Below are 17,607 nucleotides of genomic sequence, written 5' to 3' on the forward strand. Positions count from 1 at the left end.
TTTCAGTTTCTTCTCTGTTCTGTTTTTGTTTAATACAATTTTAATAAAATCATTGATTTCTTTTAATAATTTAGTAATTTTCCTATTAGATATTTTATAATAAAGTTTCAAATTATAATATTTATTCAAAAGTTGGGCGCCAAGAATAATTCATAATTTTAGTTTCTTAACTGTATTTTTCAAATTTAATAAAATTTTAATATAATTGTTAGTTTCACAAACATATTGTTTAATTTTTGAATAAATTCTGATAATAAAATACCCTTTTATTAAGAATGTAAGAAACGTTGGGCGCCAATTGGTTTGACAATATCAGTTTCTTCTCTGTTCTGTTTCTGTTTAATACAATTTTAATGAAATCATTGATTTCTTTTAATAATTCAGTTAATTTTGCTTTAGATATTTGATAAAAACCACTAAATTATAATAAATATTCAAAAGTTGGGCGCCAATAGTTTTAGTTATTTTAGTTATTGAGTTATGCTCAATGAACTTTTTTGTCATCAACAATAGATGAGACAAAAGCTTCAATCTGGCCTAACATCTCAAGCAAGTGTTACAGCAAAAAGGTGTAAATTAATTAAAATTATTCGACTTGCTCAGTGATGAAGGCAAAAATAACCATCAGTAAAGACCAGACCATCTCCCAAGTGAATCAAAGAGTGAAGTCTTATGAAATATTTGAATGTGAATTGAAAATATTGGTTATCGAGCGAAGATAAATGGGGGCATGGGATTTGTTTGGGGCGGGCATGTACCTGGTTGCCTTTAAGCAATTATCTAATTAAAATTAATGCCCGTTTAAAACGTGAACTCATCAGAGCGGGGCCCACGAACGAAATTAATCACGGCCGCGATCGGGGCACCGCTGATGGATATTTTTAATTTAATAAATAATGAGAAATATATTAAGGTCTAGTTAGCAGGTGTATAAAAAAGGTTGGTCGGAGAGTTACCTTAAAACAATATTAATTTCTAGCTCGTTTACAATGTAGCTAATACACGGTGATTCGGAGGTTTTTGTAATTAATTATTGTGGCGAGCAACAAACATTCGTTTGGCAACCGATGATGGACCACAACCACAAATTAATCTATGAATTCTTTGCCACAAAAATTTTTATTAGCAACTAATCAAATTCATTTGTTAAAAATAACTAGTAGAAAGGTTGTAATACATAATCACAATAATTAACAAAACTGTGATCTATCTTTAGCTTTCTAATTAATGGTAATTGTGTAGAGCCAGATTTTTCACCAGTTACAACATGTGGAAGTATCTCGTATCAAAATCAGATTAATTTAGATAATTACAAGGTGAATTACTACGTCCAATAACTTGATAATTATATAGGTAGCCACCAAGTGACAATCAAACTTTAATTAAATTATAATAGGCTAAAGGCAAACTCGATTTCTTCAAAATTATAGGTCGAGATGGAGTGAGAAAAATTGTAATTAAAAGTAATATATTACTGGTCCATCGTCATTAACAGTCCACAGAGATTAGCGGTCGATAAACCAGATTATAGTGGAGGACAGGAACTTATCGAATTGACTTTGTTTTAAAAAAATATACTATGATAGTGCTGTGAAGTGACACGCCCCCGTCTTATTAATCTTTTCATTCCTCAGTGAGTTTTTATCTCTCGTCATTTTTTCTTAGATAAACCAGAACAATATCAGAATCTGTTGAACATCTTGAAAAATATGTTGAAATGGAAATTTGAGAAATACTCCCAGAAGAAATATTTGAAGTTTGAGAAATGAGAAATAAAAATGACCATGATCTTCACAGATATTTTAAAAGAACTATTGTTGTCTATCAAATATTGAAATTGAAGTTTGAGCAATACTTCTACAAAAAGTATTTGAAGTATGAGAGATGAGAAACAAAAATAACCATGATCTTAACAGATATTTTAAAGAAACCATTGTTGACTATCAAATGTTGAAATGGAAGTTTGAGCAATACTTCTACAAAAAGTATTTGAAGTTTGAGAGGTGAGAAACAAAAATGACCATGATTTTAACAGATATTTTAAAGAAGCTATTGATGAGTATCAAATATTGGAAAGCACATTTGACCAATACTTCTAGAAGAAATATTTGAAGTTTGGGAGATGGGAAACAAAAATGACCATGGTTTTAACAGATATTTTAAAGAAACTATTATTGACTATCAAATTTTGAAATGGAAGTTTGAGCAATACTTCTACAAAAAGTATTTGAAGTTTGAGAGATGAGAAACAAAAATGACCATGATTTTAAAAGATATTTTAAAGAAGCTATTGATGAGTATCAAATATTGGAAAGGAAGTTTGACCAATGCTTCTACAAGAAATATTTGAATTTTGGGAGATGAGAAACAAAAATGACCATGATCTTAACAGATATTTTAGAGAAACCATTGTTGACTATCAAATGTTGAAATGGAAGTTGAGCAATACTTCTACAAAAAGTATTTGAAGTTTGAGAGATGAGAAACAAAAATAACCATAATCTTAACAGACATTTTAAAGAAGCTATTGATGAGTATCAAATATTGGAAAGGAAGTTTGATTAATACTTCTAGAAGAAATATTTGAAGATTGGGAGATGAGGAACAAAAATGACAATGATCTTTTTAGAAAGTATTGTTGATTTAAGTAAAAACATAAAAACAAAATGTTCCATTCTATTTTTAATTCAAATTGGAAGATTTAAGTCAATTAAAGAAAGGAATACAATGCTAATGTGAAAATAATAACCATCAAACTAAATAAACTAGACTAGATGAAAGTGATCATTGTGATAAGTGTAACAATTTGAACATGTTTGTATATAATAAAATGATAAGCAACTAAAGGTTTATTTAGATTTTATCATTAATATAACATGTACTATCGTCATTTATTCAGTGCTAACAATAAAAAGTGAAAATATATAAAAACAATAAGATGTAACAAGTTGTTTTCCTCTAACAACAAAGTATTAAACAATAAAAATATTTACTCTTAGTAAGATTGGTTGTTTGTAGTGAGTTCTTGGAATTTTTCTGGACTAAAATCCAATCTGGCTTGGTCTAATCATTAATTTATTATCTGCTTAATCGACGATATACTTATAAGTATTTTTAATAGCCTGGTCCTGATATAACATGACAAATCACTGTTGAGGCAACATTCTCTCTGACTCGTAGTTTTTTCCTTAGCATAATGACTGTTAAATAAAAATTAAGTAGCAGGCAATATCTTATCTGGTATAATGTAATCAAGTTTATGTGGCTAAAATATGCCCCAGTGCACAATGACGTGGCCCTAAAGGCCACTTAACAGACACAGAGCGTACCGCGTCCGAGGCAATATATTAAAGCATAATACATTCTTAATTTACTGACCAATATTACAGATTCCTTTGATTAACTTCGGGCTTATCATCATTCTATATTCATAATTCGATTTTAGTATTGGCCGTGTCAGCGGATGATGTATGTTGGTAGCTTGTTTCGGTGCTCGGACACTGTGTAATTTGCGAAACCGATCGTTTACATCTTTAACCCAATTAAGGCCAAGAACCACCTCGGGTCCTCTACATGGTAATTAGTTGGGACCGTCGTTTTTTTTAATTTTTTTTTTTTTTATTTTAAGACGGCGATTTACTAAATCGCCACAATTTGTAACGATTAAAGGCTGCAGGAGAAAACTCATGGTGTTTAGAACTGAATTTCATCCAAAGATTTCTACTAAAAAACATTAACATTAATAACAATTAATATAAGCTTTCTTTACCAACAAATCTGGAACAATTTGAAGTTGACCGTTACAAGAAAACTTCAGTCGTAGAAAGCTTATGAAGCTACTTCTAGATAAGTAGTAGATTCGTTATTAATTTTGGTATGTTTCCAAAGAAGACAATCTGAAGCTACTACTGAAAGCTTCTTTTGCGGAATTTGGTTAGATTTCAAGGAAGAAAATCTGGAGAAACTTGATGTGACACTTTAGAAACCAACATCTACTGTGGAAGGTATATTTATTGCATTTCTAATCAAAGCTGAGTGGACCTGTTGGTTTGAAATTGAATGAGATACTAGAAGAAGAGTGTGTACTAAAAAGTTACTGCTATAGGTTCTTTTTATTTAATTTATGTGATTCAAAGGCAATAAATCTGGAACAACTTGATATGAAGATTTAGAAAGAAACATCTATCATATAAACTATATTTCCTTTACTTTGAATTTGAGGAGGATGGAATCGTTGATTTGAAACGATATAAATTAACAGAATAAAAATATCTACTAAAAAGCTACCTACTACTGAAGATTCTTTAATAATTTTGGTATGCTTCCAAAGAAGTAAATCTGGAGCTACTACTGAAATCTTTTTTTGGGAAATTTGGTTTGATTTCAAACAAGGGAATCTGGAGCAACTTGATGTGACACTTTAGAAACCAACATCAATTGTACAAGGTATATTTGTTGCATTTCCAATCAAAGCTGACTGGACCTGTTGGTTTGAAATTGAATGAGATAGTAGAGGAAGAGTGTCTACTAAAAAGTTACTGCTTTGGTTCTTTGTGTTAAATTGATGTCATTCCAAGGCAATAAATCTGGAACAACTTGATATGAAGGTTTAGAAAGAAACATCAACCATATAAACTATATTTCCTTTACTTCAAATTTGAGGAGAATGAAGCCGTTGATTTGAAACGATATAAATTAATAGAATAAAAATATCTACTAAAAAGCTACCTACTACTGAAGATTCTTTAATAATTTTGGTATGCTTCCAAAGAAGTAAATCCGAAACTACTACTGAAAACTTCTTTTGTGGAATTTGGTTAGATTTCAAGGAAGGGAATCTGGAGCAACTTGATGTGACACTTTAGAAATCAACATCAATTGTACAAGGTATATTTGTTGCATTTCCAATCAAAGCTGACTGAACCTGTTGGTTTGAAATTGATTGAGATAGTAGAAGAAGAGTGTCTACTAAAAAGTTACTGCTTTAGGTTCTTTGTATTAAATTGATGCGATTCCAAGGCAATAAATCTGGAACAACTTGATATGAAGGTTTAGAAAGAAACATCTATCATATAAACTATATTTCCTTTACTTCGAATTTGAGGAGAATGGAATCGTTGATTTGAAACGATATAAATTAACAGAATAAAAATATCTACTAAAAAGCTACCTACTACTGAAGATTCTTTAATAATTTTGGTATGCTTCCAAAGAAGTAAATCCGAAACTACTACTGAAAACTTCTTTTGTGGAATTTGGTTAGATTTCAAGGAAGGGAATCTGGAGCAACTTGATGTGACACTTTAGAAACCAACATCAATTGTACAAGGTATATTTGTTGCATTTCCAATCAAAGCTGACTGGACCTGTTGGTTTGAAATTGATTGAGATAGTAGAAGAAGAGTGTCTACTAAAAAGTTACTGCTTTAGGTTCTTTGTATTAAATTGATGTGATTCCAAGGCAATAAATCTGGAACAACTTGATATGAAGGTTTAGAAAGAAACATCTATCATGTAAACTATATTTCCTTTACTTCGAATTTGAGGAGAATGGAATCGTTGATTTGAAACGATATAAATTAACAGAATAAAAATATCTACTAAAAAGCTACCTACTACTGAAGATTCTTTAATAATTTTGGTATGCTTCCAAAGAAGTAAATCCGAAGCTACTATTGAAAGCTTCTTTTGTGGAATTTGGTTAGATTTCAAGGAAGGGAATCTGGAGCAACTTGATGTGACACTTTAGAAACCAACATCAATTGTACAAGGTATATTTGTTGCATTTCCAATCAAAGCTGACTGGACCTGTTGGTTTGAAATTGATTGAGATAGTAGAAGAAGAGTGTCTACTAAAAAGTTACTATGTACTGTACATTCTTTATTAATTTTAGAAAGAAAATCTACTACTATAAGCTTCTTCTACGAGATTTGATTGGATTCAATGAAAAAAAACCTAGAGCAACAACATCAGAATAAGCTAGCAGAAAAAGGTGTCCTCTAAAAAGGAATTTTCCTTAAAAAATGTTTCTTCAAGAAATTTTATGGTTATCTATAAAATTTGGAGCTATTTGATGATATACTTCAAATATAGACATAAAATGTAATAAAATCTGTAACTCTGATTGGTTCATTAGGAAAAGAGGAAGTGCCTCGATAAAATTAATGCCCATATTGATAGATTAACATGAGTGGTAGCAGGGTTGCTTCTTTTTGTGCACAAGCGTGCAATTATCTGTCAGGCTATTGGTACAAGGCATTAAGGAAACGGGCTGAGGAAAATTGCGGCCGCAAATAAATTTTAATTAACGAATTCGCAACGTACGCAATATTTCACCGCGTACAGCATTTTCTCATTACCACCATGTTATTATATTAATGCCCAGATAAGAATAATTAAAACCATAAACGCTTGTAATTATAGTTGGGCGCTCGGTTCGTTATGTTGGACAAAGCCCGATCTCATTTGATAACGCGGTATTAATTGAGCGCGCTATTTCATAGGAGCAGCTACGCCCACGTGAAATATTTAACGAATTGGGTATTACACGTTGAATTAAAGGGGGCGGAAAATGTGCTCCTTATCTAATGGATTCATCTGCATCTTGGTACTCTTAAACGGGCCTGATTGTATATTTATTTGGGCATAACTCAATGATCGTTGCTGCTGGGATCTGCCTACCGCTAGTTGGTAACTTGAGATAGTGGTGCCGCATTCATTGACAGATCGAGCAATTGGAATTCGTAATTGAAAAATTCTTACGACCACGTTTTTTGCCTCTTGATTATAATATGATGAAGAAGAAGAAGATTTGCCAACTGATTTATGAGATAAAGAAGAAAAAAACTTGAAATGAAGACTGAGAAACAAATAGAAGAAAATGGAAAACAATAAAATTTATTTTTCCTAATGAACATTATCTTTTTTAATTACTTATTTATTTCTTAATTTACAGATGGTTGAACTGAATAGAAGATTTAAACAATAATTAATTTTATGATGATCTTAAATCTTTTCTTCTTTAAAAGTTTTAACAAAGATTGAATAGAAGAATCAACTATAAAATAATCTTCCAAACTAGAAGTTTAAAACATAGATACCATGATGAAGAAAAGATTTCATAAAAATCGTCAATGATAAATGAAATTAATCCTTTTAAATTTTCTTTGTATTCATTTCTTATTTAAATGTTTTGAAAAGAATTATACAGATCTTTAAAAGCAACTTAACAGTAAAACATGGCTTGAAATTAATAATTTAACTCACTGAAACTATGAAGAAAAGATGATTTTCATGAAATTTAAATAATATTTATAGTTTTCTTAAACCTTCTTCTTTTTAGGCATTTCTTCTTTAAAAGTTTTAAAAACGTTTGTATATAAAAATTCATCTTTGAAAGCAGTTTAACAATAAAATAAGCTTCTTATTTAAAACATTAAAACTTAAGAAATCTTCTTTTTAGATATTACTTTTTTAAAAGTTTTATAAAAGATTATACAGAAAAACTGATCTTTAAAAGTAACTTAACAATAAAGAATGGTTTCAAATTAATAGTTTAACTCACTGAAACTACGAAGAAAAGAAGATTTTCATGAAATTTAAATAAAATTTATAGTTTTCTTAAATCTTCTTTCTAGGTATTTCTTCTTTAAATGTTTTAAGAACAATTGTACAGAAAAATTGATCTATGGAAATAGTTTAACAATAAAATAAGTTTCTAAATTAATAGTTTAAAACATTGAAACTATTATGAAAAAAAATTTCATAAAAATTTTCATTCCTTTTATAAATCTCCCTTTTAGATATTTCCTTTTTAAATGTTTTATAAAACATTATACAGAAAAACCGATAGCAACTTAACAAATAAGGAATGGCTTCAAATTAATAGTTTAACTCACTGAAACTACGAAGAAAAGAAGATTTTCATGAAATTTAAATAAAATTTATAGTTTTCTTAAATATTGTTTTTAGGCATTTCTTCTTTAAAAGTTTTAAGAACGGTTGTACAGAAAAATTGACCTTTGAAAGCAGTTTAACAATAAAAAAAGCTTCTTATTTAAAACATTAAAACTATTATGAAAAAAGATTTCAGAAAAATCTTCATTTCTCTGCTAAATCTTCTTTGTAGGTATTTCTTTTTAAAATGTTTTATAGAATATTATACAGAAAAACTGATTTTTAAAAGCAACTTAACAATCAAACATGACTTCAAATTAATAATTTAACTCACTGAAACTATGAAGACAAGAAGATTTTTATGAAATTTAAATAATATTTATAGTTTTCTTAAATCTCTTTTTAGACATTTCTTCTTTAAAAGTTTTAAGAATGATTGTATAGAAAAATTGATCTTTGAAAGCAGTTTAACAAGAAAATAAGCTTCTTATTTAAAACATTAAAACTATTATAAAAAAATTTTTATAAAAATCTTCATTCCTCTGATAAATCTTCCTTTTAGGTATTTCTTTTTTAAATGTTTTATAAAAGATTATACAGAAAAACTGATCTTTAAAAGCAACATAACAATAAAACATGAATTCAAATTAATAGTTTAACTCACTGAAATTATGAATAAAATAAGATTTTCATAAAATTTAAGTAACCTATATAGTTTTCTTAAATCTTCGTTCTAGGTATTTCCTCTTAAAAAGTTTTAAGATTCTTAATTAAAACATTAAAACTATTATGAAAAAAAATTTCATAAAAATCTTCATTCCTCTTATAAATCTTCTTTTTAGGTATTTCTTTTTTAAATGTATTATAAAAGATTATACAGAAAAACTTTAAAAGCAACTTAGCAATAAAACATGGCTTCAAATTATTAGTTTTAACTCACTGAATCTATGAAAAAAGGAAGATTTTCATGAAATTTAAATAAAATATATATTTTTATGCCTTTCTTCTTTAAAAGCTTTAAGAGAGATTGTATAGAAAAATTCATCTTTGAAAACAGTTTAACAATAAAATAACCTAAATTAATAGTTTAAATCATTACAACTATTAAGAAGATTTCATAAAAATCTTCATTCCTCTTATATATATATATATATTTTTTTTTTTGATATTTTTAAATGTTTTATAAAAGATTATACAGAAAAATTGATCAGTATCAGTAAAACTACTAAGAAAGAAAATTTTTATCAAATATAAATAAAATTAATATATTCTTTTCTTTTTCTTCTCTTTTTCAGTTGAAACAAAAATGAGTGACCTTAAAATTAATAATATTGAAATATATTTGTGCATTATTTCTTCAGAAAAAATAATTTTAATAATAAGTTTACTTAAATTGTAATTTATTTACTTTATAAATTAAACATTATTTTAAATAATTTAAACGTCTTGTAATATAAAATCTATAAATTCCATTTAAATCATTCTTGTAATTAATCTATTAATTTAACAACTCCCATAAATAAAATAAGTGTGCGTATAACTTTGGACTTTGTGACTCGTTAATTTTTAATTCCGCATCAATTTATTCCTACTGAATTAAAATACGTTACGTACATTTCAAAATTATTACCTTAAACTTGTAAATTCAATTTGCATTCATTTCCATACTTACCGTAAACTGTTATTATTTAAGTAAATATAATTATTATTTTTCTTACATGCTATTATTAATAAACTCCGCCATGATTCAGTCAATTGAAATGTTAAATAACCAATTTACTTTGAACAAAAACGATTTATTTTAATATATAATTTTCATTAGTTCATTGAGCACATGGTTTATAATTAGCTGAAAATTGCGAATTTCAATTATACTCAATTATTTTTTTATATACGTGTGGGATATCGGGGCAAAACGGTAAATAATATGGTTTTATGTCAGAAATAAATTGCAAATCTTGCAACTGGTTTAATCGATTAAATAGCCATTTAAAAAAATCATTTCCACTTATAATATGTCAAATAGTTTTATAATAATGATTTAACACGTTTAATCAGGTGGTTGCAGATTAAAAATTAAAATTATATATTAAAACACCAATAATCTTCACTATATTTCATAATTAATGTCAGATTGTAATAAATATATATTACAGTGGTGGAAAAAAATATGGAATATTTATTTACTTGTTACAAATGTTACTTAATGGTTTTCTTAATCTGTTGCAGATCTGAACAAATCTAATTTACTGCAAGATCGGTCCATTAATCACAATGATCATTATTTTCATAAGTTTGTAATAAAAAAAACAATTTGGTCTGAGAAAGAGTGTGGGATATTTTATTAATATTCATAAAAAATTAAATATAACTCAAATAATTCAGTATTTTATGGGGTAACCTTCGACTTCTATCACTTTTTGCCACTTCAGTCTTTGCAATGTGCCAACAGGAATTTGTTGCCACTCCTCCTGTGTGGTTTGAAGAAACTCTCGTTTAGTTCAAACACCATATTGAATGCTGAATTTACACAAAATCTTCGAAACAGCACTCTGAGTAATATTTAATGTTTTTGCCACGTCACATTGGTGGTTGAAAAATCTCAAGGGATAAAAAACAAATTTGTAAAAATATTCCTTACTTTTTTCCACCACTGTATTTAAGTTATAATCTTTTTAAAATAATAATTCCTTGATGTAATTTTACTTACCTGTTTATTTTTACTTGGAAATTAAATTATTTCTTATCCTGTCATGCAGTAAAAAGACGATTGAAAAATCACAGGGGTAAAAAACAAATTTTTAAAAATATTCCTTACTCTTTTCTACCACTGTATTTAAGGTTGAATCTTTTTAAAATAATAATTCCTTGATGGAATCTTACTTACCTTTTTATTCTGTCATACAGTAAAAAATACATGATTGAATCTTATAAAATATTTATTTATTCGTATTTTAAGTACACATTAGGACGGATTCGTTAACAATTTCACAATTATTTAATTAATAAATATTGCAGCACATATTTTTTTAAAAACTCTAAAACACTACAATACTATTTCTTAGAACCTAAAGAAAATTCAGCTAAGAACATTGTTTCGTCAACTATTTATAATATTTACAGTATAATGTATATAAAAAGGTTTTCTGCGTTAATACTCATGCAGCTAGAGAACGTCAGAAAAAACATACTCTCAAAGTGAACATACTCACGAAGTCAACACCGGTTATTTGTAGATAATACAAATTTCTTGCAGAGTACATATTTTATGTCATCCCGAGTGCTTAGAAGACAATAAAAGCTAGCACTAACATCACAAATTAACTGATAAGATCACCGTTCTGCCGCAGCATCTCCAATCTCAACTCGTGCTCCCTGGCCTTCAGCCTCAGCGACGCTATGCTGTTGCTCCTCCTGTCGACGTCGGGCGGCGTCACGGCCGTCGACGAGCCGGGAGAGAGCGGCGGCGAGGCCGTGAACTCCTGCTTCGGCCTCTGCGCGGCCGAAATGTTGGCCAGCAACGATTGGAAGCTGCTGGCCGACGGATAGAGGCTGACGGACGGCGGCAGGAGCGGCGGCCCGCCGCGGTGATAGGGCGGCGGCGACGGCAGGTAGCTGGGCAACACGTGCGGCGGATACCGGAACGGTAGCGAGTCGAACGGTTTCCGCAGGCCGAACGGCAGGTTGAAGGGGTTCGGGAGTGAGGGCGGCACGACGGAGGGCGTCGGCCCGGCCGCGGACGGGTTCAGGTAGGGGTTGTACGGGTGGCCGGTCGGTCCCACTTTCTCTTGCTTCCTCCATTTGGCCCTCCTGTTTTGGAACCACACCTGGAACAAAGATGAGTCGTTTGAGAATTTGTCTTGATAACATTTAGACTTGAAGAATAATCATTTAAAATAAGACATTCTTTAGTAGAAATATTTTGTTTCGTTTTATTTCTTACAAACTCAGAGGCCAAATATGATTAGATATGCCTTGTCTTAACTAAATCACTGAAACTAGTTTTAAATCTGGATATGTTCAAATATGGCTGAACTGTCGATATTTACTTATATATTTCAATATAATAGATTCATTTTTTAACTAATATCATGGAGAGAATCACCAGAATACAGAAAAAATATTCGTAATTAGTATAATTATCAATTTATATAAAACATTGAGAAGTTTGGTTGTCTTACTTCTTCATTAGTGGTTGAAATAATGTTGGGGTGATAATATTACCATGTAACAATAAGTTTAAATGACATCCAGCATCATTAAATGGGTAAAAGAATTAAAACCCAACGAAATATTCTGTGCATTAAATTTAAATATGTAGAGGATGATTTTCTTCTATGCAAATACATTCTAATTCTGATTTATTTTGTTCTCCTCGATCATCACACTCTCTGAGTTGGGTAGAATCCTTGTGAATGTTTGTTACAGAAAGTTTTTGCCAGTCAACATTGGCATGATCAACACTAAAAGGTTACCAACATATTTGGCTGACGTTTACCAGATATTCTAACACCACTGATATCCAGTAAATATTTGCTGTAGCGACAAAAGTCAATTGACAATTTTACATCGAAACAATGGCAAGGAAATGTTTTAATTTGTTTTATTTCTTACAAATTTAAAGGCCAAATATGATTAGATATGCCTTGTCTTAACCAAATCACTGAAACTAGTTTTAAATCTGGATATGTTCAAAAATGGCTGAACTGTCGATATTTACATGTATATTTAAATATAATGGATTCATTTTTCAACTAATATCATGGAGGGAATCTTCAGAATATAGGAAAAATATTCGTAATTAGTATAATTCTCAATTTATATAAAAAATGGAGAGGTTTGGTTGTCTCATTTCTTCATCAGTGGTTGAAATAATGTTGGGGTGATAATATTACCATGTAACAATAAGTATAAATGACATTCAGCATCATTAAATGGGTAAAAGAATTAAAACCCAACGAAATATTCTGTGCATTAAATTTAAATATGTAGAGAATGATTTTCTTCCATGCAATTCCATTCTAATTCTGATTTATTTAGTTCTACTCGATCATCACACTCTCTGAGTTGGGTAGTGTCCTTGTGAATGTTTGTTACAGAAAGTTTTTGCGAGTCAACATTGGCAACATCAACACTAAAAGGTTACCAACATATTTGGCTGACGTTTACCAGATATTTTAACACCACTGGTAGCCAGTAAAGATTTGCTGTAGCGACAAAAGTCAGTTGATAATTTAACATCGAAACAATGACAAGGAAATGTTTTGTTTTGTTTTATTTCTTACAAACTCAGAGGCCAAATATCATTGGATATGTCTTGTCTTAACCAAATCACTGAAAGTAGTTTTAAATCTGGATATGTTCAAATATGGCTGAACTGTAGATATTTACATGTATATTTAAATATAGTGGATTCATTTTTCAACTAATATCATGGAGGGAATCTTCAGAATACAGGAAAAATAGTCGTAATTAGTATAATTCTCAATTTATATAAAAACTGGAGAAATTTGATTGTTTCACATCTTCATTAGTGGTTGAAATAATGTTGGAGTGATAATATTACCATGTATCAATAAGTATAAATGACATCCAGCATCATTAAATGGATAAAATAATTAAAACCCAACGAAATATTCTATGCATTAAATTTAAATATGTAGAGGATGATTTTCTTCTATGCAAACACATTCTAATTCTGATTTATTTAGTTCTACTCGATCATCACACTCTCTGAGTTGGTTAGTGTCCTTGTGAATGTTTGTTACAGAAAGTTTTTGCGAGTCAACATTGGCAACATCAACACTAAAAGGTTACCAACATATTTGGCTGACGTTTACCAGATATTTTAACACCACTGGTAGCCAGTAAAGATTTGCTGTAGCGACAAAAGTCAGTTGATAATTTAACATCGAAACAATGGCAAGGAAATGTTTTGTTTTGTTTTATTTCTTACAAACTCAGAGGCCAAATATCATTGGATATGTCTTGTCTTAACCAAATCACTGAAAGTAGTTTTAAATCTGGATATGTTCAAATATGGCTGAACTGTAGATATTTACATGTATATTTAAATATAGTGGATTCATTTTTCAACTAATATCATGGAGGGAATCTTCAGAATACAGGAAAAATAGTCGTAATTAGTATAATTCTCAATTTATATAAAAACTGGAGAAATTTGATTGTTTCACATCTTCATTAGTGGTTGAAATAATGTTGGAGTGATAATATTACCATGTATCAATAAGTATAAATAACATCCAGCATCATTAAATGGATAAAAAATTAAAACCCAACGAAATATTCTATGCATTAAATTTAAATATGTAGAGGATGATTTTCTTCTATGCAAACACATTCTAATTCTGATTTATTTAGTTCTACTCGATCATCACACTCTCTGAGTTGGGTAGTGTCCTTGTGAATGTTTGTTACAGAAAGTTTTTGCGAGTCAACATTGGCAACATCAACACTAAAAGGTTACCAACATATTTGGCTGACGTTTACCAGATATTTTAACACCACTGGTAGCCAGTAAAGATTTGCTGTAGCGACAAAAGTCAGTTGATAATTTAACATCGAAACAATGGCAAGGAAATGTTTTGTTTTGTTTTATTTCTTACAAACTCAGAGGCCAAATATCATTGGATATGTCTTGTCTTAACCAAATCACTGAAAGTAGTTTTAAATCTGGATATGTTCAAATATGGCTGAACTGTAGATATTTACATGTATATTTAAATATAGTGGATTCATTTTTCAACTAATATCATGGAGGGAATCTTCAGAATATAGGAAAAATAGTCGTAATTAGTATAATTCTCAATTTATATAAAAACTGCAGAAATTTGATTGTTTCACATCTTCATTAGTGGTTGAAATAATGTTGGAGTGATAATATTACCATGTATCAATAAGTATAAATAACATCCAGCATCATTAAATGGATAAAATAATTAAAACCCAACGAAATATTCTATGCATTAAATTTAAATATGTAGAGGATGATTTTCTTCTATGCAAACACATTCTAATTCTGATTTATTTAGTTCTACTCGATCATCACATTCTCTGAGTTGGGTAGTGTCCTTGTGAATGTTTGTTACAGAAAGTTTTTGCGAGTCAACATTGGCAACATCAACACTAAAAGGTTACCAACATATTTGGCTGACGTTTACCAGATATTTTAACACCACTGGTAGCCAGTAAAGATTTGCTGTAGCGACAAAAGTCAGTTGATAATTTAACATCGAAACAATGGCAAGGAAACGTTTTGTTTTGTTTTATTTCTTACAAACTCAGAGGCCAAATATCATTGGATATGTCTTGTCTTAACCAAATCACTGAAACTAGTTTTAAATCTGGATATGTTCAAATATGGCTGAACTGTCGATATTTACGTGTATATTTAAATATAATGGATTCATTTTTCAACTAATATCATGGAGGGAATCTTCAGAATACAGGAAAAATATTCGTAATTAGTATAATTCTCAATTTATATAAAACATGGAGAGGTTTGGTTATGTCACTTCTTCATCAGTGGTTGCAATAATGTTGGGGTGATAATATTACCATGTAACAATAAGTATAAATGACATCCAGCATCATTAAATGGGTAAAAGAATTAAAACCCAACGAAATATTCTATGCATTAAATTTAAATATGTAGAGGATGATTTTCTTCTATGCAAACACATTCTAATTCTGATTTATTTAGTTCTTCTCATCCATCAGAGTGTCTGATGTCTGATTAGTGTAATACTCATTTTGTGAAAAAACCCAGAGATGTTTGGTTGTCTCACTACTTCATTAGAGCCGGAAAAAATGTCGGGAAGATAATTTTTGCCAAGTACCAATTAGTGTAAACGACATCCAGCATCATTACAACGCGTAAAAAAAAAGATGTCAGCTCGCTAGAAAATTGTTTTTCGAGAAATTATTAATAAAACATAGCCGTGCATGTCAACGACCAATACGAGGTAAGGCATTTTTCTCGGAACGGATAGCGTGTACTGGATGCCTGTCCTGCTGTTTTTGTAATGTCCATTTCAATAAAAATAAATAACGCCATATGCGATCGCAGTTTTTACTCCGTTTTTACACATTATCTTCACATTTCATTACACTTCATTTTCGTATTATATTATTATTATTATTATTCGGTCGAGTAACGATTTTCCCCTTAGAAACATTAAGTGTAAGTCACACGTAACGTTTACCGACTGTAAAATTTGTTTATTAATAATCCGGACGCATATTGATCGACCGAAAATCCCATAATTAGGCATGAAAATGGTTTTTTAGACCGGCCATAATTAATGTTGCTCCAAATCTGACTCTGAACGTGATGGATGTTTTTCGACAGCTGTAATTTACATTAACGAGATAAGGGTTAACGCACACATCATAAATACGGAACGTTTCCGGAATTCTTGGGCCGCATCTTATTGCATTGATCGGCCAATAAATAAATTACAGTTCCCGCAAATTAATTAATATTAATAACGTTTAATGTATTATGCTGGTACCACATACTTTAGTTTTTATTAAATATCGATTAAATTGTGTTTTTTACATAATGCCCTGCTGATATTCTTCATTGTTCAGGATGCACACCTTTTCAAAGGCGACTTTTGATATAAAATTATAGCCTGAAACTTTATAGTATGTAATTAGCATAGTCTACTCGTCACCTCAGCTACTTCTTGAATAATCTACATACAATTACCCCATTGCGTGCACCTTCAGTTAACTCAAGTATTTTACGGTAAATCGTAGGCAAACAATTTTTTTTTTCAGCTGCAGGAACTGAAGCACTGAAGCAGGCCCAGTAAGTTTCAGGCTGAGCCTACGCCACTGCCGATTTAAAACACTAAATTTTACTAACGTATCAAATATGGGTGTGGTGTTATAATATCAAGTTAAAACTGTTTTGCTCTTATAAAATAATTGCTGCAGTCGCTCATGAATGAACATTTCGCGTAGGTTATAATTTAATAATAAATAATAATACGTTGGCAAACCCGCATAAACACTTTATGGTTCACCTGGACATTTTAATCATTCGTTTCCTTTTATTATAAAAATATTAACCAGTTAATTAGCCTCTATAATTATCATAAAATATGATATATGAACTCAAAATGTGACCAATTAGGGCATTAGGCCTGCACAATTAACATCTAATTATTAAATAGTATGTCCTTTTGTTTTGTTCATTGAGATTACCATGTTTACCAACAAATTTACCGATGGTATCGTTTTCTAATTGACAGGTTAAACAGTAACAAAAAACTAAACAGGGGGCAGGTGCCCAGAAACTTCGAAAAACGACCAAGACCCACCGAATTAATTATGAGCAGTAAAACTTGCCTACATATAAACCACGAAATTAACGATTTGATCTAAATAAACCGCCGTAAAAAAAAATTAAATAAAATACGCACTAAATTCGTATTTATGCTGCCGCATGAACTTTGTATTTTAATTGACAGCTATATATATTAATTGCGATTTATCGATAATGGCGGTTTTATAACATAATAAAATTAAAGTAAGCCGCAATTAAAAAGTTTTGCAGCTTTACGTTCATTCTTAAAGGCTCAGCCCGCATAGGGGGACATAAAACTAAACTAACAGGATTGGATTAGTTGTTAATATTGGTAATGGTTGAAAATTACAAAAGAAAATATGCTGCTTAGGGT

The 17,607-nt window shown here is 30.0% G+C and overlaps 1 protein-coding gene across 3 annotated transcripts in view; it reads right to left on the reverse strand.

The window, feature by feature from the left end:
- Positions 1-10,818: 10,818 nt before the first annotated feature.
- The window catches only part of LOC109603675 (homeobox protein aristaless-like), a 158,939-nt gene continuing 152,150 nt past the window's right edge, over positions 10,819-17,607 (reverse strand). For all 3 annotated transcript variants that reach the window (XM_049966456.1, XM_049966454.1, XM_049966455.1), the window contains exon 5: positions 10,819-11,724. In XM_049966456.1, the coding sequence (XP_049822413.1) occupies positions 11,218-11,724 (507 nt within the window). In that variant the 3' untranslated portion in view covers positions 10,819-11,217. The remainder of the gene's footprint in view (positions 11,725-17,607) is intronic.

Source organism: Aethina tumida, chromosome 4, assembly GCF_024364675.1.
Source record: "Aethina tumida isolate Nest 87 chromosome 4, icAetTumi1.1, whole genome shotgun sequence".
In the NCBI taxonomy this organism is placed as follows: domain Eukaryota; kingdom Metazoa; phylum Arthropoda; class Insecta; order Coleoptera; family Nitidulidae; genus Aethina; species Aethina tumida.